This window comes from Antrostomus carolinensis, unplaced genomic scaffold (genome assembly GCF_000700745.2).
Source record: "Antrostomus carolinensis isolate BGI_N321 unplaced genomic scaffold, ASM70074v2 scaffold9257, whole genome shotgun sequence".
Taxonomy (NCBI): domain Eukaryota; kingdom Metazoa; phylum Chordata; class Aves; order Caprimulgiformes; family Caprimulgidae; genus Antrostomus; species Antrostomus carolinensis.
Window position 1 is genome coordinate 32,624 of NW_010328029.1, and position 25,640 is coordinate 58,263.

General features: G+C 37.4%; 1 protein-coding gene across 1 annotated transcript in view; it reads right to left on the reverse strand.

Annotated features, from left to right (window-relative positions):
• The window catches only part of DOCK3 (dedicator of cytokinesis 3), a 190,760-nt gene that overhangs the window by 23,867 nt on the left and 141,253 nt on the right, over positions 1-25,640 (reverse strand). The window contains exons 28-41 of the mRNA XM_029085987.1: positions 23,649-23,747; positions 21,443-21,537; positions 19,802-19,877; positions 18,822-18,922; positions 18,554-18,612; positions 16,368-16,516; positions 13,756-13,841; positions 11,844-11,870; positions 11,628-11,723; positions 10,177-10,237; positions 9,592-9,685; positions 8,743-8,891; positions 3,141-3,227; positions 1,213-1,317 (exon numbers count right to left, since the gene is read on the reverse strand). Coding sequence (XP_028941820.1) covers positions 1,213-1,317; positions 3,141-3,227; positions 8,743-8,891; positions 9,592-9,685; positions 10,177-10,237; positions 11,628-11,723; positions 11,844-11,870; positions 13,756-13,841; positions 16,368-16,516; positions 18,554-18,612; positions 18,822-18,922; positions 19,802-19,877; positions 21,443-21,537; positions 23,649-23,747 — 1,284 coding nt within the window. The remainder of the gene's footprint in view (positions 1-1,212; positions 1,318-3,140; positions 3,228-8,742; positions 8,892-9,591; positions 9,686-10,176; positions 10,238-11,627; positions 11,724-11,843; positions 11,871-13,755; positions 13,842-16,367; positions 16,517-18,553; positions 18,613-18,821; positions 18,923-19,801; positions 19,878-21,442; positions 21,538-23,648; positions 23,748-25,640) is intronic.

A 25,640-nucleotide genomic window follows, 5' to 3' on the forward strand; every position in this document is an offset into this window, starting at 1 on the left:
CACTTATGTGCCGTAATGACTCTGCTGTCATTCATTTCCTGAAACATCTGTTGTTAGATATAAAAAAAATAAATGGTCAGTTTCTTCTGGAGATCTTTAGGAAAGGGCAGCTACTGCTTTATGCTGTAACACTTATCATTTCCTCAGATTCCTCTGCAGGTGTGTTCTACGCACTGATTCAGGCTGCTACGTTATGGCACTGTCCAACCTGACCATGAATAACATGCAGCCACCCTTTATCCACTGGTATTTTCACCTTCATTAATTCCAGCTTGCTCTTATTTGCCCTGCCTGTGTTTCCATTAAAAGACTGTAATTAAACACCACTGTTTAAATCCTACTTAAAAAACAGAACAAAACAAATTAGTAATCAGAGGTAAATTTAAGAATGCAGGTTTCAAAATGGTACACGGTTTGGCTTTTTCTAGCTTCTTGCTGTATAACTCCAGAGTGGTACAATCTCTTGTCAAACTGTTTCTTTAAAGAGAACACAGAACATGCACCTCCCGTCCCTGAAAGCACGCTTCAAGTTAGCTTGTCCTGTCAAGTTAGATGGCATCTACCATCAATTTTCACACAGATTTTACAGCAGTTGTCAGATTATATTCCTTCCTTGCTCTGAACCAGCAACAAGACATCGTATGACAAAATATCCATTTTAAGTTTGATTCCTCATTAGGAAAAGAAGGTAATTTTACTTTTTAAATGGACTGCAGACCCAGCTGATGCTGTATACAACAGCAGACAGTAAGCTCAAAGTGAGGATGTGTCCTGAGAAGCTGCTATACTCTTTGTTGAAGAGAAAGAAAATTCTGTCTTGTAAATAGCATGAGAAAGTCATCGTTCTGGTATTAGAATCATTCTGTCATGTGACACTTTTTAAAGCGTGATCATTTGAGATGATGAAAATTAGTTCAGTAACAGCCCAACACTGCTGCTGTACAGCATTTTGCTTAATATAGAGCAATTTGTGCTGCATCTGCAGATTGTCAAATATACACATAGGCATGAGTCAAATTTCTGATCTCTGTTCCTAAGAACATTCCCAATGGACCACATCCTTCAGTTCAGCCAGAAACCTGTTTTTACTTGTGCAAGCATAAAAAAACCAAGCTGAATGGTAGACATCATGTCTCCACAACAAAAATACAAAGCCTTAACTCCTACTCTGAGCCTGGTCACTTTGTCATATTTTGTGTAAGTCTGGCTTACCCGCAGGAAAAACGGGAATTTCCGACCATAAAAACCAACTCTGAAGAACTCAGGTTCTAAGCGCTGCTGTTCCATTATATTATCATAATAGGTAGCTTCCATTTTCTGTGGAGGAAAAAGATAGTTACTATCAGACCCTTAAAGCTGCACTTAAAAGATGAGAATCTCAAGACACATTAAAATACCACATTACTTTTTTGCCACCACAATTTTTAATGAAAAGACTGAAATTCTTTTAAAGATAAAAATTATGAATTAAACAGTCTACACACAGACTATAGTATTATCATACTCGTTTTACATTTCTGGAGATGGCAAAAACTTTTATGTTGCATCTAATTTTAAATTAAACAGGTCTTCCATGTAATTGTCTTTGTGTTGCAGAATTAATGGCAAAGCTGAGATTAAGATCTATGTGGCTTGGCTCACAGTGTCCTGTTCTCTCCTACAGCTCAAATCTACACCACTGTCTGGAAAATTATATCAATTCAATTGGGTTTGTCTTAACTGAGTAGAGGGGCATGAAAAAGGGTGAAACAAAATTAAATTTACAGCTCTGTGCACCAGTAGGTTTAACATGAAAAAAAAAAAAAGGGAGGGTTTGGAAAAAGTAAAAGGACTTTTCTCTAGTTCCAAATATTAGTTCTGTGGCACTGTGCTAGCATTTATATAATGAGTGGGATTTCAAGACCCCTTGCCAAACTGAATCTCAGTTGAAAGGCCCACAGGAATTTCAGTATAGCAAAAAGATAATTTTTTAAAGAGAAGAATCAGCTTGGCATCATTGCTTCCACTGCAGGGAACCCTAACAGGAGCTTTGACTTAGAGTCAAGGTTTTGTTCTCAGTTCCCTCACGTATTAACTCCTTTTCTAAAATGGAGAAGATCCCAAAGTCACTGCAGGAACGATAAAGGAATGTGTTAAATGATGTGAATGGCACAGATGCTCTTCACCTGCCAGCTGATTAAACCTAATTAATAAAGAGGAAGCCAAAAGAGCTAACTACCGATGTTTTAGGAAAGAAAGTTGATGCACAACTTGACTAAACCTTTAATAAGTTTGTTTGCTCATAATCCACAATCACCTTACAGAGGTGGTATTTCCTGTACACCAAGATAAATTTTCACACTGCTGTATTTTAGACATCTACAATAAACAAGTACAAATCCAAGACGGTCACTCCTGCTCTCTTTAGGGCCACTTTGAAGAAAACAGGTTCTTCAGAAGTGCAGTTCATGAGACCTGGTTAGACAGGTATCTTCAGATGAGAATAAATGTGACTTTTAAAGAGAATTTAAACCACCAGGTATAAGAATACATCCACATAGCACAAATCTTAAATCTGGATATATGCATGCTACCCCAGGGGACAAAAGCAGGTGAGCTGTTTTCACATTCGTAAGGTGTTTAAATAGCAACCAGAACCTTGACTTCTGATTAAATGCTGCAGACGTCCCCCGATTTCATCAGATGTTTGGTTCCACCAGAGGACCAGATTCTTTAAATTGACAAGAATGCCATAAATGTTTGCTTTCTCCATTCTTTCTCTCTTGTTCCTCTTATGTCAACTGAGGCCCAAGCTGTCCTTGATATTTTCGGAATTAGAAATATATAATGTTTTTTAAAAAAGAAAAAAGATATTTTATGCAAAAATATATATAAATATGTAATTGCACTAGCAAGCCCAGCTCCTGTGTATGTGCTGTCTCCATATACTCATAAGAGTTTACTACTAACAGACTTAGGAATTACTGCAGTGAACCTACAAAGTCATCAAAATGAGTCAGTGGCAAAGGAGTTACTGTAAATGCATGGAGCTGTATGGGGAATATGACTGTTTTTTTAAATTCAGAGTGTTCTGACAGGAAAGCAAAATTCCCTGGGGAATGACGTGAGAGTCTGCAAGGAGAGGAACTGCTGGTACTTACCCGAATCCAGCTGAGGCTCTGATAATCATAGAGACTTTCATACTGCATGGCCAGTTCTCTGCACAGTGGGATTCCAAACTCCCAGCTCTGTGAAACCAAAGCAAATCACACTCACAGCAAACAGAATGTTATTGCCAACTCAGCTGAGAGGAATATGGAAACTCAATTTTGGGGATTCATTTGGTATGAAAATGCAGTGTGATGGAACAGTTTCCGTTAAATATCAGATTAATTCCTTCTTCAGGATTGTAAGGGCAGCATATGTTCGATTGAAATTACACACAAATACTGCTTGTTACTGACAGTTCACTTGTGAGACTGGGAACTTAGCTGGAGAAAGATAATACAACTAACCATTTTTCATCTTGTTAGATACCCCTTCAACCCACTTCCAATATCTCCTTTGCCTTCTGCACTAAAACTCCCCGGAGTGAAGAATTAGGGCTTAGCTCCCCAGCCAAGTGCTCCCTTCCCAGCACTGCTGCTTCCTCCTGAGAGCACGAAACTGTCAAGCAACAGGAAACACTCAAATACAGAGACAAAACATCCTCAGAACTGACCTGCATTACCGCACTGCATGAATATCCATATTCACAACTGAAAGCACAACTCATTTCTTCAACTTAAGAGTCTGCATACAATAAATCTTTTCTAGCACACTGTACTCATCACCCGCAGAGGTAAGGGAGAGACTGAGTTTGGGCATGCCCACACTGAGAGAAAGACTCCCCGGGACCTCATGTAGCTTTTCAGAGTGCTCATTTTGCATCCTTGAACTGAGAACTCCTCTCCCATCATCTTTTAGCTGCACAGATTAGAAGTCTTTTGGGGAAATGACTGTTTCTTACCATACTTGTGCAAAGGATTTAGTACACCAAGGGCTCAGCTGAACCTTTACTGGATTAACTTTTATGCATTACTGGGCTAACTTGACAGTTTATTTTAACTGGGAGCCTGTTGTAGTGAAAACAAAATTAATGTGTGAGTTAGATTATCATCTTAAGTTTTAAAAATATTAATAGCAATATTATAAATTACTGGTAACAGTAATTATGTAAAATATTAGCACGTAATATAGAAATAGTTTTTCTAGTTACATGTGCCTTCACTTAAAAAAGTGAATCTCTGCTGGGTTTCATTTAGTGTATTAGGTACTTTTCGGTTCTTCCCTTTCCACACTCTCTTTTGTAGTGTCTGCTCTCATCCTTAATACCAGGAAAGTTTAATTTGTCTGAATAGCAAACCCAGTAAGTGTAAGAACTTTTTTATTAAAAGAAGGGCTAGTTGTAAGAACTAAAAAGGCAAAAATAATAATCCTGTATCTCTTTAGCTTCAGTTCATTCCAAAAACTTAAACAGAACTTGCTAAATGAAAGGTTCTTTCAGAATCAATTTGTATATTCTGATAGTATTAGTAATTTGTGATGATAAGAAGCCCAAGATTTATTTAGATAAATACATGACATTCAATGGGAAATTAACGGAAAGACCAGTTACTTCACAACTAAGAATATTACTCAGGTTTTTCTGATCTCAAAATAACAAGGTTTTTGCTCTGGGTTGTCAAAAGTCCATGACATACAAACTGATACACTGAATTGGGATCAACAATATTAACCAGTTAAGTGTTTATATTTGCAAACACCATTGCATTTTTAAATAGGTTTCAACATTCTGCACAGAGATATTATAGATAGATTTTCAGTCCTTAGCTGATCCATATTTACTTGAAAGAATGGTAAAGAAAAGTCTCCTCTAAAACATCTGACCAGGAATAAATGGCTTTTGTCACACAGTGTGAGCAGAGTCTCACTTCCAAATGGGATGCTGTGGCTAAAGCCTACATAATTCTCTAATCTGCCTTGTGGACAGAAGCAGAAAGCTATCTGGCTGTCTTCCCTTCCCTGTGATCCTAAAGATGTAACCTTTTCATGCTCCTTTTCTGATGTGGATTAAATTAACAATATGTAACTACAACGTATTTCTCTTTGTATCGGCTCTTCTACATGCACCCTAATACTACTCCTGTCATCCCAACTCAGGCTTTCTCTCTTTGTTTCAGTTAGATTTCCACACAGAGAAATTCCACTGCACTAGCTGAACATTCTGCAGATACAAGATGAGACAGAGAAGTGAAGAAACACAATTTCCAGGTAACTTCTTAGAGAGAAAAGAGAATTTGCAAATATTTGTAAAGTGTGATAGTTTAACTCTGCTGGCAGCCAAAGAAGAGAGCCACTCCCAGCCTCCCTGCTCCCCCCCAGGGAATCGGGGAGAGAATTGGAGGGGTAAAGGTGAAGAGACTTGTAGGTTGAGATAAGAACAATTTAATAATTATAGTAAAATAAAATTAAAATAATAATAATAATAACAACTATATATGTGTGTGTATATATCTATCTATCTATCTATCTGAGTGATGCACAGTACAACTGCTCACCACCTGCTGATAACGATCCTGGAGGAGTGAAAAGGAACCCCGAAACCAAAATTGCAATCCTGGAAAAGGGAGCCTGAGAGATTCCCAAGAGAATCCCCGCCTTTCCGGTCAGCCCTGGTTAAGATACTAAATATGACGTGATATGCTATGGAATATCTTACTGGCACATCCAACTGTCAGTTCTGGGTTTTACCAACTACTGCACCTTTCTTCTCCACTCCCTCCTTCCAGTCCTCTGTTCTCGGAAACTGCCCAAGCACAATGTCCTTGTAGTTATCAACATTGTTCTCATAACAGTCCTCACTGAAACCAAAACACAGCGCTTTCTAGCTACTAAGAAGAAAATTAACCCTATCCTAGCAAAAACCAGGACAGCAGAGAAAAGAAAATGAATGGATATCTGAGTCACTGGGATCCTCAGTTTTAAAATCTGTGATGTTAATGAATACCATATTCACAGTGTAGAAATTTAATACATAACTCCATGTGCTACGCAAGTGTTGCTTCCCTCTAAAGCATCATTCTTTCCTCCTTCAAATAATTTCCTAATGTCTCCACCGTTAATTTCCCTCATTACTGCTTTCTGTTTTGTTGATGTCTGATCTGTTTGCATGTTCTGTATTATGTCCTTCACCTGAAAAGCACATTCATATGACATTCATTGCAGCTTTCTCCTATGGCACCAGCAACTCTCCGTTGACTGCACACATGGAGGCACAGGTAGAGACAATCAACATTTAGGAATGGAAACCTTTATTTAATCACATCCCAATATGCAAATTTATTTTGAAAATATGATTCACATGAGGGTGCACAAGAGAAATTAGTTCAAATGTTGGGTATGGAGCACATGATCTTAAAATGAACTGCTTTGGAAATACATCTTTGGGTCTCTCATAGCACTTGGTTGCCACTAAGGAGAATACACACTTGTGATGCTGTGATGGGAGCTGGTCAGAATTTTGAGTTAATGAAAATGTAGCAGTGAACTGGACAGAAAAGGGTTGTGCAGTTTTGAAGCTATTGCTCTCCACAAGCATGATCAATTGGATTCAAATTGTTCCATTCACAGTCTTCTTCAACTAGAAAACCTTGAGTTTTAACAGACAAAACCATAACTGTGAGTTTAAAAAAAAAAAAAAAAAGAAAATTAAAGTGATACACTTGCACACACTGCTGACTGAGCCATAAACCAATTCAAAGCACGGCAGAAATCAATGGGGAGGAGCATACGACCAGAGTGAAGGCTAAAAGGGCTTTTGAACACTTTGATCCTTTCCAGCACAGGGCTGCTACTGACAATACTGAGCATGGGAGTTACTCAGTTCTGCACTGCACTGCAGCACTCCAGGCCTGCCATGGGCCATGACACCACTCCTTGCCCTCCACTGGCATACATACCCTTTATGTCAAACTCACAAGATAGTCTTGTGGCTGTAAGTTTTCCCCCATTCCTGTGCTGAGAAAATATTCCTATTAAGAAATGCAGAATTTTTTACACATTTTTCATGTTGCTTTGACCCCCTTACTTAGTGGAAGATGCCAGGAGCAGCACAAGAAACTTAACTCTAGAAATGACACTGAAGGACACACAACAACAAATTCCACTCTTTAGAACCTGAGGAGGGACCATTTTAGGGTAGTGCAGAAAGAAACTCACACAAAAGTTGAGGGAAGGAAGTTTCTTCCATTCCCTGAACCATTCCCTGTTACACAGCAACAGAAAAAGAGTGCTGAAAAGCAGCAGGAGGATTTGGCTTCTCAGCATCTTTCACTTCCACAGTTTGAGTGACACGCACACTGCTTAAGTGGGATTGTTTAGTCATTCAGTTACCATTTATAATAAAGGAGGATTACAACACAAAGTCAAGTAACTCCAAAAACATCCAGTGGAGAAAAAAACCTCAAGAGGTTAACACTCAATAATCTGTTAGGAGTTTTATAGCAAAATGACATCTGCCAAGTTTTTACTGCCCTTCACCGCCTATCTGGATTGCCTCTTTTTGTTCAAAATACAGGCTGGCTTGTTTAACATAGTCTCTATATCATCTTTGTTTAGTCACATAGTACAGTCCTGCAATAGTTGCACAAGTCAGAAATTTATTTTTATTAAGTGCAGTCTGAAAATTTCTGAAACTAGAAAGAGAACCAAATGCAGTATTATTACAAAAGAATAATTCTGGCCAAAAGAAAAAAAAATAATCAATCACTTCCTCATAAATAGGCCATTTCTTCCTACACACAGGAATCTGACTTCCTTTTGCAGGTTCTGTAGAGAATGTCTCTGCCATACGCAACTTTCTAGTACAACAGCTAGGAAAGAATTATCTGGAATGGCAACCCCATATGAACCAAATCACATCTATATTTAATGCCACTGTCATTACCATCACAGGCAAAAACAACCCTGAGGCGCGCCTACCGACATTATCTTCCAATAGTATAAGCTGTAGGAATTTTTCTAGAGAAGGGAAAAAATTGAAAATACTCTGACAGATGATACCACTTTTAAAGTTCATCTCTGAAATGTTCCCCAAAACACCATGAGACAAGGGACTATAACACCTACATCTGCAGTAATTAAAAAAAAAAAAATTGTACAAAAAACATAACCAAATATGTGAAATTGAAATGTATTGATTTTCTTCTTGTGCAATGGATGGAACTGCACTTTAACTGAAAGCCACTTTAAAATAACAGTGACACTGAAAAGACTTAAATCTTTATTAAAAAAGGGACTCCTACAGTGCATTGCCTGCCATTAATTTCTATACGTTAGAAACAAAACAAGTCCTAAAGTGAGTCACAGCACACCAATTTGCATAGAAAACTACAAAATGCAATCCTGCCCCCCAGAAGCCAAGGAACTGGCATTCATAGAGTTTTCTGCCAGATCAGGTGATCCAAAGATTGGTTTAAAGGTATAAAAATATGTTGGTGTTTTTCCTGTTGGCCTCCCTAAACTAGTTCCATATGTTATGCATAATGAAATACCCATATCCATTTTTCTCATCCAGAGAGCCAAGAAGCAATTGGTCAAGTTATAAAACCTTTAGATACAAATTTAATTCCAGATTACTGAACCGAGATGATAGGCTTGCAAGCCCCAAGTAAGTCAGGAAAAGGGAAGGAAGCTGCTGGAAGAGAGAAGAAGTTGGCATACCTTCCCTTTGTTGAAGTAATGGATAATCTTACGGCACAGACCTTCCTTACGTTGCCACTCTGACTGAGATGGGTAATGCAGGAACTCTCTCAGAGGTCTGTCCTCCCACTGAAGCAACTCACAGTACAAAAGCAAAGTAAATGCAGCCTCTGTTGGAAATGTAATTATTGAACACTGGATCAATGACAACAAATAAATACAGCCAGTAGGTTGAAAGGTCACTAGATCTGCTTCTTAAACAGCCTGGAATTTCTAATTTACAATTGGAAAAAAATTCTGAAGTCTCAGATGATCATTAAATTATTCAATTACTTAAATTTCCTATGAACCTGATTTTTATGTACAAATCTGTCAAGTTTCTTTTTACTAGCGACTTGACTTAAATGCACAGTCAGATATGCAGATATGTAACTAGATTTGGGGCCTGCAGCTGTAGACAGAGCTTGGACAACAAAGAATTAAGAGTCGATACACTTTCTAAGTGCTCCCTAAATACTACAGAGCAAGGAAATATGGTACATGGCAATATAACGGTGGCTTTGTGATTTCAATCCTCCTCTAAATTTGATTCCACTGTTGTGATTTTTTTTTTTTATCCATCTTTGTTGTAGAACACTTTAATGTAAAATGCAGAGCGTAACGGAATAGCTGTATGGTTGTGTGGGCACAGACATATACTGTTTGACTTGAGAGAATGAGCTGGACCTCAGCTTCTTCTCTTCCTAACTGCCATAACTGATTCACACTATTTTTTTCCAAAACAATGGATCAGGTATTAGAATATAACATTGGGAGAGTCAAAAATTTTCACCAGGACTCCAAGCACACTCCATGTGATGTCTTACTCACCTGTATAGTTCTCAGCCTGTAAGTGCATGTCACAGAGCTTGTGGATATAGCGGATGTACATCTCTTCTTTGTTAATTTCAGACTTATAGAAATTCTGTGAAAGAAGTAAGAGAGTTGTTATTCTTATTGAGACTCTTCCTTAGTTCAGGACAATCAGCAGCATCTGTGTATGTGTAAAGGTACTGAGAAGAACATACATTATTAGTGTGAAAAAAGTAATAATTCTTTTCATATTCATACTAATTCAACCCAGAAATTTTATTGTATCATGATTTTTTCAAAATGAAGATAGTAAAAAGCTGAAAGAAAAGGTGAGAAAAGTTGTAGGACCTCTGTCACAGGGATTTTTTAGAACACAGCTGGAAAAGGCCCTGAAGAACCTGACCTGTTTGACCCTGCTTTAAGCAGAGAGTTGGACCAGAGACCTCCAGGGCATCCTCACAATCCCCGTTGTTCTGTTCTGTCATCCCAGTGCTTGGATTCTGAAGTTACACTTGCTTGACACAGATTTCTACCCCAACCTCTCCCATCTCAGTTTCCACAACATTGCACAGTATCACAAAGAGACAAAGGAAACTTCTTTACCATAAGGTTAACAGTGCAGCCAATTTTCTTGTTTTCTGTTTCATCTCCTTTCATACAGTCCCTAAGAAAGCAGAGCAAGGTTGAAACATACATCTGCAAAAAAAGTCCTTTAAAAACAAATTTTAAGCTATCTTATACTCCAGAGTTTCCTTGGATCACAAACAACAGTTAATCATATATTTTATAAAGTTCCTCTAAGAAAAATTTCCATTTTATGGCTTAAACGATATGAGAACTGAGTGTCCTCTTACACGTCTGCATCTGAGAACAAACCCCTGAAATAACTGCTACTTCATTTCTTACAAGAATCTGAACAAAAATCAGGTAAGAGTGGCCAAAAATAATCTGAATGAAAGATCTACTATGAAAGTGAAAACCCATTACCTATCCAGATGTAAATGGTCAGTGGTTTCCTACTCAAAGGATTACCTTTCAGAAATTCAGCTGTCCAATGTAGTGTTGGCATGCTCAAAGATACAACCTGAGTAATTCAGACTCGATTACTAACTTTTTCATAGGCAAGTTAAATCACTTTATCTTTAATTTCTGGAATGTTTTAGAAATTCTTTCTGTTTGAGTAGTACAAAAAGTTAAAGGCTTCAGAAGTTATTAATCTTGACTTGAGAAAGTCACATTCATTTGTGAGAAAGAGATAAAAGCCGTGACACAGCAAACTGTCTTGAGAACCACTCTGCCAACTAACTGGCAGCTGGACTCCAAGAGATGCCCATGTATTTCCAAATTCTGATGCAGTTCACTGCTCTATTCTGGGAATGAAAAAGTCTGCTGTTTATTAAAAATAATTTAAAAACTGGTGTCTGTTCTTCAATTAAACATTGCATTCCCTTTAGATGTGCCTCTGATACCTGGTCTTGCATAGTAGTTGTACAGCAGCTGTTCTCAGGAAACAAACAGGAGATTGGATCAAACTGGGTAACAAACTGGATCAAAGGATAACAAAAAGAGCAAACCAAAGAGCACAAAAAAGTACTTGGGAATGCAGAACACCCAGCCTAGTCACAGGCTTTCACCTATCAGCAGCAGCAGCAGAAGAAAAAATTATCTAAACTCTTGTCAGAACACTAAAAATAAAAATATGTGGGGCAGTTCTATATAGTTTCAAATTGTCTGTTGTTCCATAAATAGAACTCTGAGTGTGTCTGTGAACGTGTGTGTATATATGTATTTATAGATGAAGTTAAAATATTGTAACTGAATCAAAGCTCTGCTTTATTGACACAATAGTCCTGCAAACTTCAGTCTAAAACTAAACAAAGGATGTCTCATTTATAGTGGAGTCTTGCACACATGAGTCACCAAATGACATGTCAGACTTTCCTCAGATGAAAAGTTTTCCAACCCTGCATGTCTAGATGAGGCATTCAGCGCATCTTGGTTCAGCAAAGCATTTGAGATCTTTCTTGCATTTAGCATCTATTGTTGCCAGATACCTATAGTCAAGTAGACGCTCCATGAGACGAGTAACTGATGTAACAAAAGAGATTCCAGTCTCCCGCCATGTTTCCTGCTCAATCTTCTCCAGCAAACTGTTTGGAGATGGAAAGACAGCAGATGAGGCTTGCAGAGAAATGGTACAGTGCATGCAGACAGCTGCAGATAACCTGGTTTCTCCCTCATAAAACAAATTCATAGAATTACTATCTTACCTGGGATAAGGCCCAAAGAGCTGGGTTCTACTCCAGGCAGCATGAAGCAAAGACAAGGAAATTACAGAATTGATAGGAGAAGGAAAAATACTTTCACATTGCCATTTAAAATATATGAAATAGAACAATACTCTTCAACCTGTAGCTTAAATACTGCTAACAGCAGTCAGAAGCGTGAAGGGAGTCTAAACCTACTGCAAATACCTCTTCTTTGCTCATCCCTACATACATTTTCATCTCTAATCAGCAGCTCATCAACCTGCCCTGAATCACAATTTATTTAAACTGTAAATAAATAATGGCAATCTGTGCCTGCTCAGCAAACAAGACAACACAGTGAGCATCTCACTAAGACAGTTGTGAAGGATGAGAGAAGACTGAAGCAAGAACACTGAAAATCTTATTTGAAAAGTGAAAAGAGAAAGCAAATTTACAATCTAGTTTCCTGAAACTGGCTCTCTGGTCAAAGAACTTGCCACTTCTGTACTGGCAAGAGGAAAGAAATTCTGCTGGGTGTCATGCATGTCCTCAGAAGCAGGAAACTCTTCTGTACTGGAATGATTTCCAGCTGAGGGAGCCAGTTCACATTTCAGCAGTATAATTGAGACAGTAGAATTCAGGGTCAACTGTTCATTTCACACAGCATTTATTAACTTTCTGGAATTGTGGAATTGTTTCCTCAAAGTTCACACATTGTTCTCAGAAAAGTCAGTTGCAAATATCAACTAAAAGGTTGCTGGACTTCCAGGCTGTGTTTTATGGTAATATATCCAGTCACCATAATCTAAAAATAAGTAACAAGCCACAGTCCCTGAATTCTTAACATTTAGGGTAACAAATGTCTTCAGCTGCAGCAAAGGAAAATACACAATATTCCTCTTGCCAGGTGAATTACAAAAAAAAAAAGATAGATATTTCCTTTCCTTTATTTTTGAAATAGACGTAGGTTATCTGTAGACATAAGGTACCAGACTGCCCAAGGTGGAATATACACAAATCAAAACTGAATACATTTACATGCTTCCTTAGGATAAGCCTACAGGATGGGCAGGTTTATCTGTCTTTAAAATGAATGAATGTGCAATTGTAAATTCAGAAATACAAGTATTGGTTTTAGTAAAACAAAGGTTTATGCCTCAGGCTGCCAGCACACTTGCTATTGGGGGCCACATAAAATTGTTGGGAATAGATGGCTAAAATTGTGATAATCGTCTCTGTGGCTCACTGGAATATTAAAATATTTAAGGGTTAGCTGCTCTGGACTCTCAGAGTTCAAAATAAGTCCTTTGGAAATAAACTAGGATCACTGGACATGAAGACAGATTAATAACCAAAGATATGGGAAGTCAGAGGTAAATTCTTTAAGTTTATCCTTATAAATATGGATTTTTGGTGCGAGAGGGAGCAGAAATACAGTGTCATGATGGACTCTGGAGGAAGCAACATGGAACTGTTGAACTAACCAAAACATGACCTTCAAAAACTGGAAGCAGCAAAGGAAAATGATGAGGAAAATCTCTCTGGCTCTAACAAGGCCTGACTTGCTAGATAGTAGTACGCTATTTCTCTAAACAGTCCTAAGGCCATGACTGCATTTACTGATATGTAAAAAGAAAGGCACTGGCTCCCCTAGTAGATCAGTTTTTGATAGGAGGATGATGACTACTTACCAGTGCAGCCTTATATTAGATTTCACAGAAAGAAGAAAAAGAAGAATTTAGGTTTTTATATTCTTTTCAGAATTAGAGTGATGTATTTCTATTTCACTGAGCCATGTCATGAAAACCTGCCAGAAAGCCCTTTACTGCTTTCTCTGAAGATCAGCACTGTAGCTGCAGCTGCACATATCATTACTTTGACTTTTTCAACGACCCTGCACAACACAGAGTGAGGAGAAACTGGCATAGCTTACAGCAGGCTGAAGAGTTCCCTGTAGTTCTCATCACCTTTTCCTTCAGATACCAGGCTGTCCAGCTTATCGATCAACTCAGCTTCCACCTGGATGAAGAAGCAATCGGTTACAAACCAGCTGTTCATGCAGAAGATGAGTTCCAGACGCTAGGAAGACTGGAAGAATATTTTCTTTCTCATGCCCTGGGGCTGCCCACTTCTACGTGCAAGTGATTTATTTCTCTGTGGCTCAGTTAAATTGACACTTTTCTAATTTTTCACTGAAATAGGAGGACTAAAATTAAATTATCCTTTTGCTTATCAGGGTCTAAATGAACATCCCAGGGGAGGCAACGCTGCTTCTTCACAGGAATTTCTGAAGTTTATTCTCTTATCAAATAAATCACCTGGACACACTCTGTGAACCAGTACATCAGATAAACTCTATCTTGTACTGTAACACAATATCCATGCAGAGAAACTGATTTGTGGCATGATCTCCACTGGTCTGCTGTGATGATTCTGCTCGTAGGTAAATTGATTTCCAGTCATCCAGGCATCATTACAATGGAATATTATTTGTTCATTATACCCAGTTTCGTCAAGCCTCTCTAGGATTATATGTTGCATTTTTATTTCTTGCTTATATAAAGGGCTACAACAGTATCATTATGTTTCTCTTCCCTTACAAAGTTTTTCAGTATGTATTTGTTTCCCCCCCACCCCAAGTTTAATCCATTCTATCAGATATTCCCATAAAATTAATTCAAGTGCAGAAATTAATGTATCTAACATGAAACCCAATAAATTTCATGTAGTCTTGGAAATCTTGTTAAAATCATATTTTCAGTACTAATGAAGACAGGACAGAGGTTCCTAAAGGTAGAAACTGTTTGCAGAAATATGGCTTGTTTTTATTTAAAGACAAGCATGGTTTGATTTTCTCTGTTTTTATCTTTCAAATTGCAAAGGAAGTAAAGATGAGAAGGAAAAGCAAATCACCCACTGGCACACAAATGGAGTTGGTGCTCTTGTTGCTGAAATCATTAAAGGGAGACCTGATTTAGTCCATGAATCAGATTACATTGTTATCAGGTATTGCTGAAAAAATAACCTTGTTTAAAACATGAGCTACTGAAGAAAATAAAAAAAGGGGCATGAAAATGAATTTCTAGGATTTTTGTATTTTCTGACAACCAATTTAGCATTCAAAAAGTAGACAGAAGCTCAAAATGGAAAAAACCTACCCTCTCTTTGCTTGTGATCTACAATGACTTGACAGAAATCAGTAATGCATCTGTCCAGCTATCCAGCATTATACTGGACAACAAATAACTTCCTGGATCCAGCAGCTAATGTTAATACATCTTGTGCTATTTAACTGTTTATTTCATTCTCAGTAATACAGATGATTATTCTGTCTTTAATATTAGAAAGTTACCATATATGCTTCATAAAACAGTGTGGAAATTTGCTCCACAGCTAATTTAAGAAATATTTTTGGAGCTCTAGTTTAGAATACCTTAGGGAGTATAAAAATTAAATGAAGATTATGAAGAGTTCATCTTAATACAGAAAGTATAAACAGGAACTTGAAGATGACTGTAGGTACTTATAAGTGTAAATGCCGGAGCAGAGACAGTTCTATTGTTATGCTAAAACAAGCAAAAATAGGACTGATCAAATGCTACTGTAATAATAATAGCAGTAAATAATAATAATAATAGTAGCAATCAAGGGAGTTGAAGAGGAAGAAAAACATAAGCTCCTGGTAATACTTCTCCACACAGCCTTTAATAGGTTAGGTTATAAAAAAGGTCTGTTATTCCCCTGGAACAATAGATTAGATCTGGCATTTTAATGAGTTTGTGGATAATAAATAATCACACAAATTACATTAATTTAAATAAAAGGATTTAGTCCTTCAGAACACTTATCTGCAGATACTTGTCCCCAGTATTGCCCCAAACACAATGACAATGAAGCACTGTCATCGGAGGATCCAGTCCAAACTGATCCTTCATTATTAACACCTTGCACTTCAGGGATCTGTTTTGCAGTGGAAAATTTAAGCAAATCTCTGGCCATGACTGGACAACAAAATGATGACGACTCCGCTCCCTGTTTTGCAGTCAGAGCTCACAGCAGGTGGAAAATGCAGAACTGTTGTTGGCTATAACCTTTCCAGAAGAGCTCCTACATTTTCTTAAAATATATAGTCACAAAGTCTGTTTCAAAGCAAGGTATAATTATTTAATTACACAATGCCACTTTCTAGCTGGAAACTGAAGACAGAGAAGCAGAGACCACTGTTTTCACAAATACTAGCTAATACTAGCTCCATTTTTGGTTATCAAATTCTTTTTCTCATGTCTGATGTGATGAGCACATCACTCCTCTGCACCCATGGAAAATGTAGCTTGCTGTGAAGTGCACTGTTCAAATAATCCTGAGAGTCTTGTAATAGTTTTGTGAATTACGTTTCAATTTTTCTATTTTTATATATTTACATGACATCATCTTCTTCACAATCAGAAACAGATCAACAGATACAAACTCCTTGCTTCCAGCTGGACCTTGCAGATAGACAGAGCAAGAAAAACAATACTGCAAATGCTTGGGAAGCGACTTCACCTGTTTGAAGTTGCCATTCTTTCTCTGCTCCCAGTCCATCATGTCATGGAAGATGGGGATCATGATATTCCGGACTTCTGGTTGTGGAACAAGTGTAACACCAAGAAAGGGGCCAATCATTCCCGGAATAAAGTGAATCTTATGCTCACCTGTACAACACAAAGGAACTGTTATTAAATAAAAGCCTTTGTTATCTGTCACTGAGAAAACGGGGAACCCCTGCAATAAAGACAAATATAAAGTAGTAGGCATGAGCATTAGAAAAGCAAACACATTATTTTCCTGAAAGGACTTGAAAAACAAGATTTGCTTTATACCATTCCCTGCAAAGTCTCCAAGAGCATTTTTAATTTCACTGTGAAAGCTTTCAGCAAAAATTGTCAATGCATTTTACTTGCAAAGGAATTCAAACTGTCAAAAATAACCAAACTACAACATAACTAACTAGGGGGAAAAAAGGCCACAGATACTTCTAATTTATGAAGAAAAAGATTTTGAAAGAACTGGTGAGAACAGTGGTATTTCATAGAACATATTTCAATTTCAATACCAGAGCTCTTCATCCTCAGTGCTATGGCAGTCTCCATTTCATAACTGACCTTGACTAAGGACCAAATTGCATTGCTCCTCAGCAACAGAAACCCAAGGCATTTTCCTAACAGTCTCTTCTGTGGCAGGCTTACTGTGCAGTCACAGAGAATAAATGAAAACAGCCGTATTTGGAACAACATTCAGTGACAAATATCTGTAGCTACATATCTAAAATGGGCTTCTAACTTCTCATTTGAATTTGTCTAGCATAATTTTCTGGTTATTTGATCTCTGTTATATTGGAGAGCCTTCTGTTCTCCACATAGATGCCTGGAAACTGTGATCAAGTCTGGCTGGATCATCTTAGTTGTGCAAGATGGGTCAGGTTTATTCACTATTTAATAGTAAGGCATTTTCTTACTTCTGTAGTGTCTACCTTGCCTCTGTTTTTCAGTGTTGTTTTCTGTTTGTTTTGTTTTTTCCCCTCACAGGACTGGGCAAACTATTCAAGAATCAAGTGCACTTAGGAAAAAACTGTGGCAGTAACATCAGCCATCTTCTCTTGCTCTAGATTCTTACATATTTTCTCAAAGATTATGGTATCTTTTTTACTCATGGCATTTTACAGGTAGCTCCCATTCAGCTGATTATCAGCACGATATATTTGCAGTCTTTGTTTTCTTGAACAGCACTCCTGTCTATATTCCTACAATTAAAATGTTCATATTTGGCTTTTTGAATATATTGCTTGCAGCTGCATTATCAAGTCATCCAATCTGACTTATATCATTCCTTTACTCTCTTAATTATTTACCTGTTCTCAGAACATTGTATTATCTTTGATCACTATCAGCAAACATTTTTTAATTTTCCTCTAGAATACTATATGCTTCCTTTGTCCTCAAACATTTCCATAGGGATTAATCTTTGGTTAATAACTGGTCTAGCTGGACTTGCTCTGATGCAGTACAGATGTTATTTGGCTCTTCTGTTAATAAAATACTGAATTACCTAAACCCATCACCTGAATACACCAAAAAAGAAGCTTTACTGTCTGGCCCTTCTGGGCTTTGTTATCAAACACACATAGCTATGGTTTAGTGGTGGACTTCGCAGCGCGAGGTTTACAGTTGGACTCGATGATCTTAAGTGTCTTTTCTAACTTAAAAAATTCTATGGTTCTGTAATTTTGAATCATGACAGCTTTGGCTTCTGAATCATCTACGAAATTATAAAGTTGGTTATAGTTGTGAAAATATAAATTTCTGCTTTACAGCCACGGATCAGACAAAAGTCAAAGTGTAACAGTATACCTCCATATGAACTTGACTGCAGAACAGTTGAATTTTTAAAAAGCTGATTTTATATTTGCAAATACATAAAAGCGGTGACTGATGTGTCAGAACAACCAAAACCTGCCACTGTCACATTTGAGAAGAAAGCATTCAAATTCATAGGAATGTATTATTTCAGATAAAAAAAATCATAATAAGACAGTGCAGAAGAGAGTTTTTGGTGGGAGAAGAGAAGTGCCTCCTGGCTTTACAACTCTTAAGAGAAACCAAGTATATTCACTCTACAAAAAGTAAAAAAAAAAAAAAAATCCAACAGAAAACTGGGGTAGTTTTGGTTGTTAGGACAGAGAAGAGACATACCCAGGTTCTGCCACATGCTGAAGAGCTCATATGCCATCATCACTCTCATATCGCCATATCTGAAAGAGAGGAGACAGATATCCCCTCAATGGAACAAAATCAGCAACATGATTTTTTTTTTTTTTTAAATAATCAAATTCACATTTAAGTCAACATAAAAATATCAAATTCCCAAGTTCCGCAGTAAATCACAGGGACTTGTGGCAAAAAGAAGTCTCATTTTTGAGGTGGCAGAAAAGGCTGGGAACCCAACAAAACATGTTCTTACTTATCCAGAATCTTCTTCCTCTTAGCTGGTGTAGCATTTTCTAGTTGGAGACTTGGCTGGTTTATAAACAGAACTGCCAGGCTGAAATACGAGTTCCACACCTGTGACACAGGAAGGAAGTAATATGTTCCTTTATATGTAGCATGAGACCGTTCCTTTTTTGTAATCAAGATGTAACTTAATCTGCATGTATCTTAACTATTGAGATACCAAACTCTAAAGGATACCGATGGATTATTTAAAACTTGGTAGGAATTAAAATTAAAACCCTCAAGAAGGTACTGCCACTGGGCTTCCCTTTAAGCACTAGAGTTCAAAAATTAATAAAATTGGTGACTTCAGTGAAGATTTTCATTGTTTTTCTGTAGACTAAACAGATTTTATCTCCCAAAAAACCCCAGAGAGTACATTATATAATGAATGAGAGCCCTATAATTTAGTTAGTTTTCCCAAAGTAATGAGGCTTATACCATCATGCTGTGTTTACATGTGTGTAGATACATGGCCGGCAGCTTTTCCTTTGTAACACTGAACTTGTTGCCCATTTTCAGCTACATCAGGAAAACATTCTCAGAAACTGTGTTCCTTCAAATTTAAGTCAACAGCCAGAGAGAGAGCCTCTGGGAGAGGAAGATCATGAATGCCCCAACTTCAGGAAAAGCATTGTCTTAGTTTACATTTTATTAGCCATGAATCTGTAAGAAGCTTCACTTCTTCATTAGCTCCACTGCTTAGGAAAGTACTTGTTTCCTTTAGGAGTGGCTCAGTTTTCTTGATCTGATCTCACAGTGCATCTCTTCTACTTCCCCTCAATTCCACAGCAGATTCAAATTCCTGTCTTTTATCAGTTAGTTCATCTTCCTCACAGATATTCAAATAGAAGCTGCAAATTTCATCAACTCAAGTAGAGAACAGCTCTTGTTCCTTTGTTACGCTAGTTTAAAAAGATGTCATAACATTTTCTCAGTATCAATTCTTACTTTAAAATCAAAGTCCGTTTCCGTGAAATTCTTATGCAGTGCAGAAGACAGGTACTGAACTGTTGTAACTATGATACTGCAGTCAAAAAGAAAACAAACAAACAAAAAAAGAAAAGCATTTGAATCTGGAGTATAACATATTACAGTGGTTAGTGGTGCTGATTTTACTGTACGTACAGAGATGGGCATTCTTCGTGTAATCGCTGCTAGATTTGCATAGAAGTCACCTATCTTTATGTTTTAATAAACAGTTTGTGCTACGGGATACAAGATTAAGAATTTTCATCATTATTTTAACTTTTGGAATTTACACAGGAGCATTTAAAATCCTGTGTATTTTGCATAGCTGGGTCATATTACTTCCAGTAAAATGAAAGAATACACTCATCCTTCTCCTGTTTTAAGCAGAAAAGATTTTTATTTTCCAGAGAAGAGCAACTCATAAATTTTAAGCTATTTTCCTTCTTGGCTATACAGTGTCCCTTTATCTGGCTCACACTTCAATTCATCATATTTGTGAGTATTTTGCCAATTCCGGATTTCCTGGGTTTTTCTGTGGGTGTACTTTAGAGAAAGGCAATCAAGGCATGTGATAAATTCAGGAATTAATAAACAGCATATACATAAGGTAACAACAGTATCAACAGAAACAGCACATCTCTGATTCACAAGCAAGCAATACTTCCAGTAACACTGCTCAATGTACCTATCAGTCTAAAGGTTTATGGAAAATTGTGCCAAAAGGAACTAGGTAGCCTATAGCATCTGAGGTAACTACTCTTTCATGTGGATTTTTCTTTTCTTACAGTACTTCATTGTAATTTTTGCACTTCAGATACTGAAATTCACTTCTTTCACCTTTCCTTAGCACTGTGAACTTGCAAAGCATACAGTTCAGCAGCTTAGCAGCCAGCCTTCAGGAAAACTTCCGTGGTGTCTTCTTGTAATGGGAACCCCTCCACTTGTCAGTTAGTCAGAAGAAATTCTATAGCTAGTTTTTTAAAGAAACTAGTAAATAATTCCAGCCACCCTGTGTTCATCACACTGCTGCCATTCCAAACAGTATAGTATTTAACCCATTAGAAGCAAGAAAATTAGATAAAATTAAGCATTAAAGTGGTAGATGACAACTTAATCAAGAAATAACTCTGTATGTAATGCCTTGGTGTCATCTCTAGGGTCTTTTCCTCCTTTTGTAAAATAACTGAGTCCTCCTTCTAGGCAGGGTAAGGAGTGATGTTTATGGGAAGAGACAGACATTTAACGTAGTAATTTACTGAGAAAGGGAGTTGAGAGCCTGTCTGCTAATGCCACTTGGTGTGGGTAGCTGTTCCTTGCCATGTGTTATGATAGCTGTTGTGCCACTCTGACCCTCAATGCAGCTACTTCAGCTTTGGGTTTAAACTTTGAACTCTTTGGTACCAGCACACTGTTGTAGAATTTAAGAAACAGAATGAATACATAAGACCCAGTTTGGTTCAGTTAAAATAACTGAAGAACAAAAATGAGCACTTCAGAATTCCTGTTTTGATCCCCCCATCAGTCTGATGAAACACACTGCATCACAGGTGTTAACTACCCAGCTGAGGAGAAAAATTCTGATACAAAACGTGAAAAGTTTATACCTGCTTCTCTACTTACTTGCTGGTAAGCAACCTCATCACCATCCAGTCTCGAGGAAAGACACTCATTTTCATCAGGTTCCGAAATACACAGAAAATTTTCAGGAGGAACTCCTATCACATAGGGAAAAAATAAATTAAAAATCACCAGCAGCTGCAGATTAATCGATTTCTTGATTATAAGAAACAGAGTTAAGCCCAGCATGCTCCACTTAACCTTTGTGTCACTACGCCATTCACCCGAAAACATGGAAACAACATATATTGGGGTATGGCTTTATAAATTTTGTATGTGTCTAATACATATTGAACAAGCTGCAGCTGTCTTAAATCTTAACTCCTACAGTGAGATGAAAAACTTCCTTACATGCATAATCGTATATGACTTCTCTTATTATCGTCTAGAGTTCTGGTGTCAATTTGCAGCTATTTTTCAAGTACACCAGAATCATAATCACTTATTTATACATTCAGTTAATTAATGTATATGTCCAAATTTCTTTGCACTTAATTGATAGAAACCTGCACACTCAAATCCAATAACACACCTACACACACTTTTAAAAATAGTAACAGAAAACCCCATTTCTGGAAATATGCAGCAGAAATCTCTTAGACATACTCAGCTGAATATTTGCTTTCCAAAAAATTATCTAAACTTGAAGACTTTTTCTTTTTTTTTCTTTTTTTTTTCCCCCCTATCTGTACCTCCACATCTATAAAGAACAACAGCGAGGATAAAACATGCCAAGTTGCTGGCCTTGAAAACTATGATTTTGTTATTTTGGTTTTCTTCTACAAAAAAAATGAAGATAGCACAGAAACTGGCAGTGCAGGGTTTCTTCAAAACTGTCCTAACATTGTGTCTTCAATGGAGGGGAGGAGATTAGTATCTTGGTGTAACTGAGCTAAAAGTAAAGCATCAGAAGCTCCTTGACTTTTGGCCTCATTTTTGCCTAGATCTAACAGTGATATGTGAACACAATGCCTTTCCATCCAAGAAAAAGTAATAGATTTTATTAGGTCAGCTGATAGTTGGAAAAAAAGCTGGGTATAAAAATCTTCAGCCTCTGTGATACTCCTGAACATATCCCTAAGAGGATTATAAACAGCGTTTGTTCTTATGGGTGTAAAGACAGATTTCAGTTCCATGACAGAACTTTTCACTGGTCTGACATAAGAACTGTAACTTAGATACTAATTAATTAATATGAATTAATTTACCAAATAATTTTCCTGTGAGCATTTCAGAAGTTACCTGAAAGGAAGTATTCTCAGATAACTATCGATCTGAGATATACTGAACCCTGCAACCTAGAGGTAAGAATTCTATTATCCCAATTTATCTCCCCGAGTTATTCAGCCTCCCTATATGCACATGAAATATTTAGAAGCTGAAGGCCTATTCAGAAAGGATTTCTCACTGTTTCTCCATCTCATCTGTTAAGGCAACATCAGTTCCTGACACACTATATTCTTATTGTCCATATTTTATTGAGTGCCATGCTAATCAAAAGCATTTTATATAAAATCTTGTCTTTATTAAATTATTCTGCCTTTTAAACTGAATGTTGTCAGAGATACTCCTCTTTCCTGTGGAAGCTGAGGTAAAAACTTGGTTTCTGCTGCTTTGAGATGTGCCATTTCAAAATGTCAGTGGCAAAAGAGCCACCAGAGAGATCTGTACGCCTCAGCAACCCCTTCTGTTTGTGAAGAGCCGTAATTTAAGTTCTTGTTCACAAATTTGGGAAGTGTGCAGTAAGTGGATTAGTAAGGTTACTGCTTTCCCAGAAATATTCTATCTATGAGAGACATCTGTATCCTCAAAAAGGCTTGAAATTCTCTTTTGGCATAAAATCAACGTCCTTCATAAGTAAGCTGCAGTGCATATTGAACAGGTAATAAAATGCTATAGAACTTTACATTCATGGCATTAAAACCCCCTGTTCCTCTTGACTATGTTCTATATGGTACAATAACAATATCCTTTTCTGTCTAATAACATCTATCTTGGGACTTTATTTGCTCTTATGAAGTTAATTCAGCGCCCTGTGGTGGTAAATTTTTTTATAACACAGGACCTATTATTACAAAGGTGAAAGGAAGGTCCATGAATAGAGTGCCAGTGAATGGGAACAATTAGAAGAGCAAGTAATGCTGGAGGGATTCCCCTCTGCTCTCCCGTTCTGAGTGAACCACCCTACAAACATGAAGTTCTGTTTTACCTTTAGTTCATCCTTGCTTTGGAAGTTGTCCAGTAAATGCTGGAAATGAGTGTCTGACATCTGACGAAGCAAAGATAAAAGGCAGGAGACATACTCTCCCTGTTGACCAAATGAGAAACTATTTCATTCAGACAATTTGAAATTTCTCGAATATAAAACTCAGCATGGGGTAAGGTATAAAGGGAGGGGTCTGAAATGGCCCCAATGCCTATGAGAGGAAAGCTGACATGCACAGAGATTAAAAATACTGCGTGTTAACAGTTTCTGAATTACTGTTCATACACAGGAATACACCTCTTGGAGGCTCCTCCACAGATGCCAGTTTTAAAGGTCTTTTAACCAATCTTGTAGTCTAAACAAAAATACTTTAAAATTATTATTACAGACATTAATGAATTGCCCTCCAAGCATGCGGGTTTTGACAATCACCTTTTTCAGTTACTTAATATACTATATGTTCATCAGAGGTGTGTGTGACTGCAGCTCATGCAGACATACCAGGAATTTTTTAAACTAATTGGCTCAGATATTCAAAACACATAGCAATGACAGCGTGGGATCAGTATGGGCTACAAAAGGTGTCTGGAATCTTGTAAAGATTTGGCTTATTAGTGTTCAGCAAGTTGTGTGCTGTCATAGCTACAGTACTAACAGTATTCCAGTAAGATACCCTGAATATACTTTGGGTAAGCCTACATGAGCTACAATTACATTTCTGGCCTGGAAAGCAGATGCACCCTAACCCGTTACCACAGTATCCCACAGTGTTTTCCAAAGATGGGCTCCCCCATTTTACATATCTGAAAGCAAAGCACAGAGAAGTTAAACAATCTGTCCAAGATAACAAGCAAGGCAGTGCCAAGAACATAAAGAGTACAGTATGTCTTTTGCCTGCCAACCCCTTGCACAAAACTATTTTTTTCTGTGACAATGAGCAATTAATTTGGAAAATATACAAACCACTTTCTAAGCAGTATCTAGTAAGATTCCACATAATCACTGTGCTGTGAAATACAAATTCAGAAACTAATACAAGGGGATTTTCTAATTGGGACTGTCCATTTTCTTTTTTCTTTTTTTTTTCCTAATTGGCTCAAGCATTAACCCAGAAGCTGTGACATAGGTTGCTCCAATAAACTTCACAGAGCTGAACTCATATAGGAAAAAAGGTGTGCTCTTAGGTGTGAGGTGGCATGTGATAAATAACTAAGTCAAATGGTAGGAGGAAAAGGAAATTGAGATGTTACTGGACATTTACAAGCTAGCACCTTTCTTGTTTTGTATCAAAGAATATGTCTGAAAAGTACTAAATGCCTTATCTTTTATTAGGATTCTACCATTTGTTACTTTATCTGAGCTAACATGGAAAGATACAATCTTCTTCTTGTGCGAGAAGTGTATCTTAGTGTACATCTGCCCTCAACAAAATCTCTGAGGTTTCAGCCACTCGGTAAAAGAGCAGGTCTAAAAAAAGGGATGTTCTGAACAACAGCTTAACATCACACACTGTGCAAAAGCTGCATTAGACAGAGACTCTGACAAGTAAAAACAGAGTAAAATAGGCTAGGATAGAAAAGGGCAACAAATACAGAAGAGAAGAAAGCTGAACAGCAAAATTCTATTATTTTTCTCCTCTTCCATTGCATGTCAAACAAAATTTCTTCCCCTAGGCTTATGCTGTCAGCCCGGACAAAGTGGTGGCTTTTCCCTCTTCTTCCATGAAGTTCAACAGCACACTTGACTTGGGATCTGTTAATTTCTTTCTCAAAACTATGTTGTGTTTCATGTTCATGAAATAATTAGTGAACCTGGACAGAAGCTCTCCAGGGTGTTAAGTAAAATGGACTTGTCCACTGAGAATGATGATATTCTCAGTCAGTAATCAGAGCCTCATATGGTGATGCCTGTTGCAGGGTGATGCCTATTGCAGGGTGAAGCCCTAGGCAGCTACCCAGCTAGCATAGGCCTCAAGTTCTATTCTAAAAGTCTTAA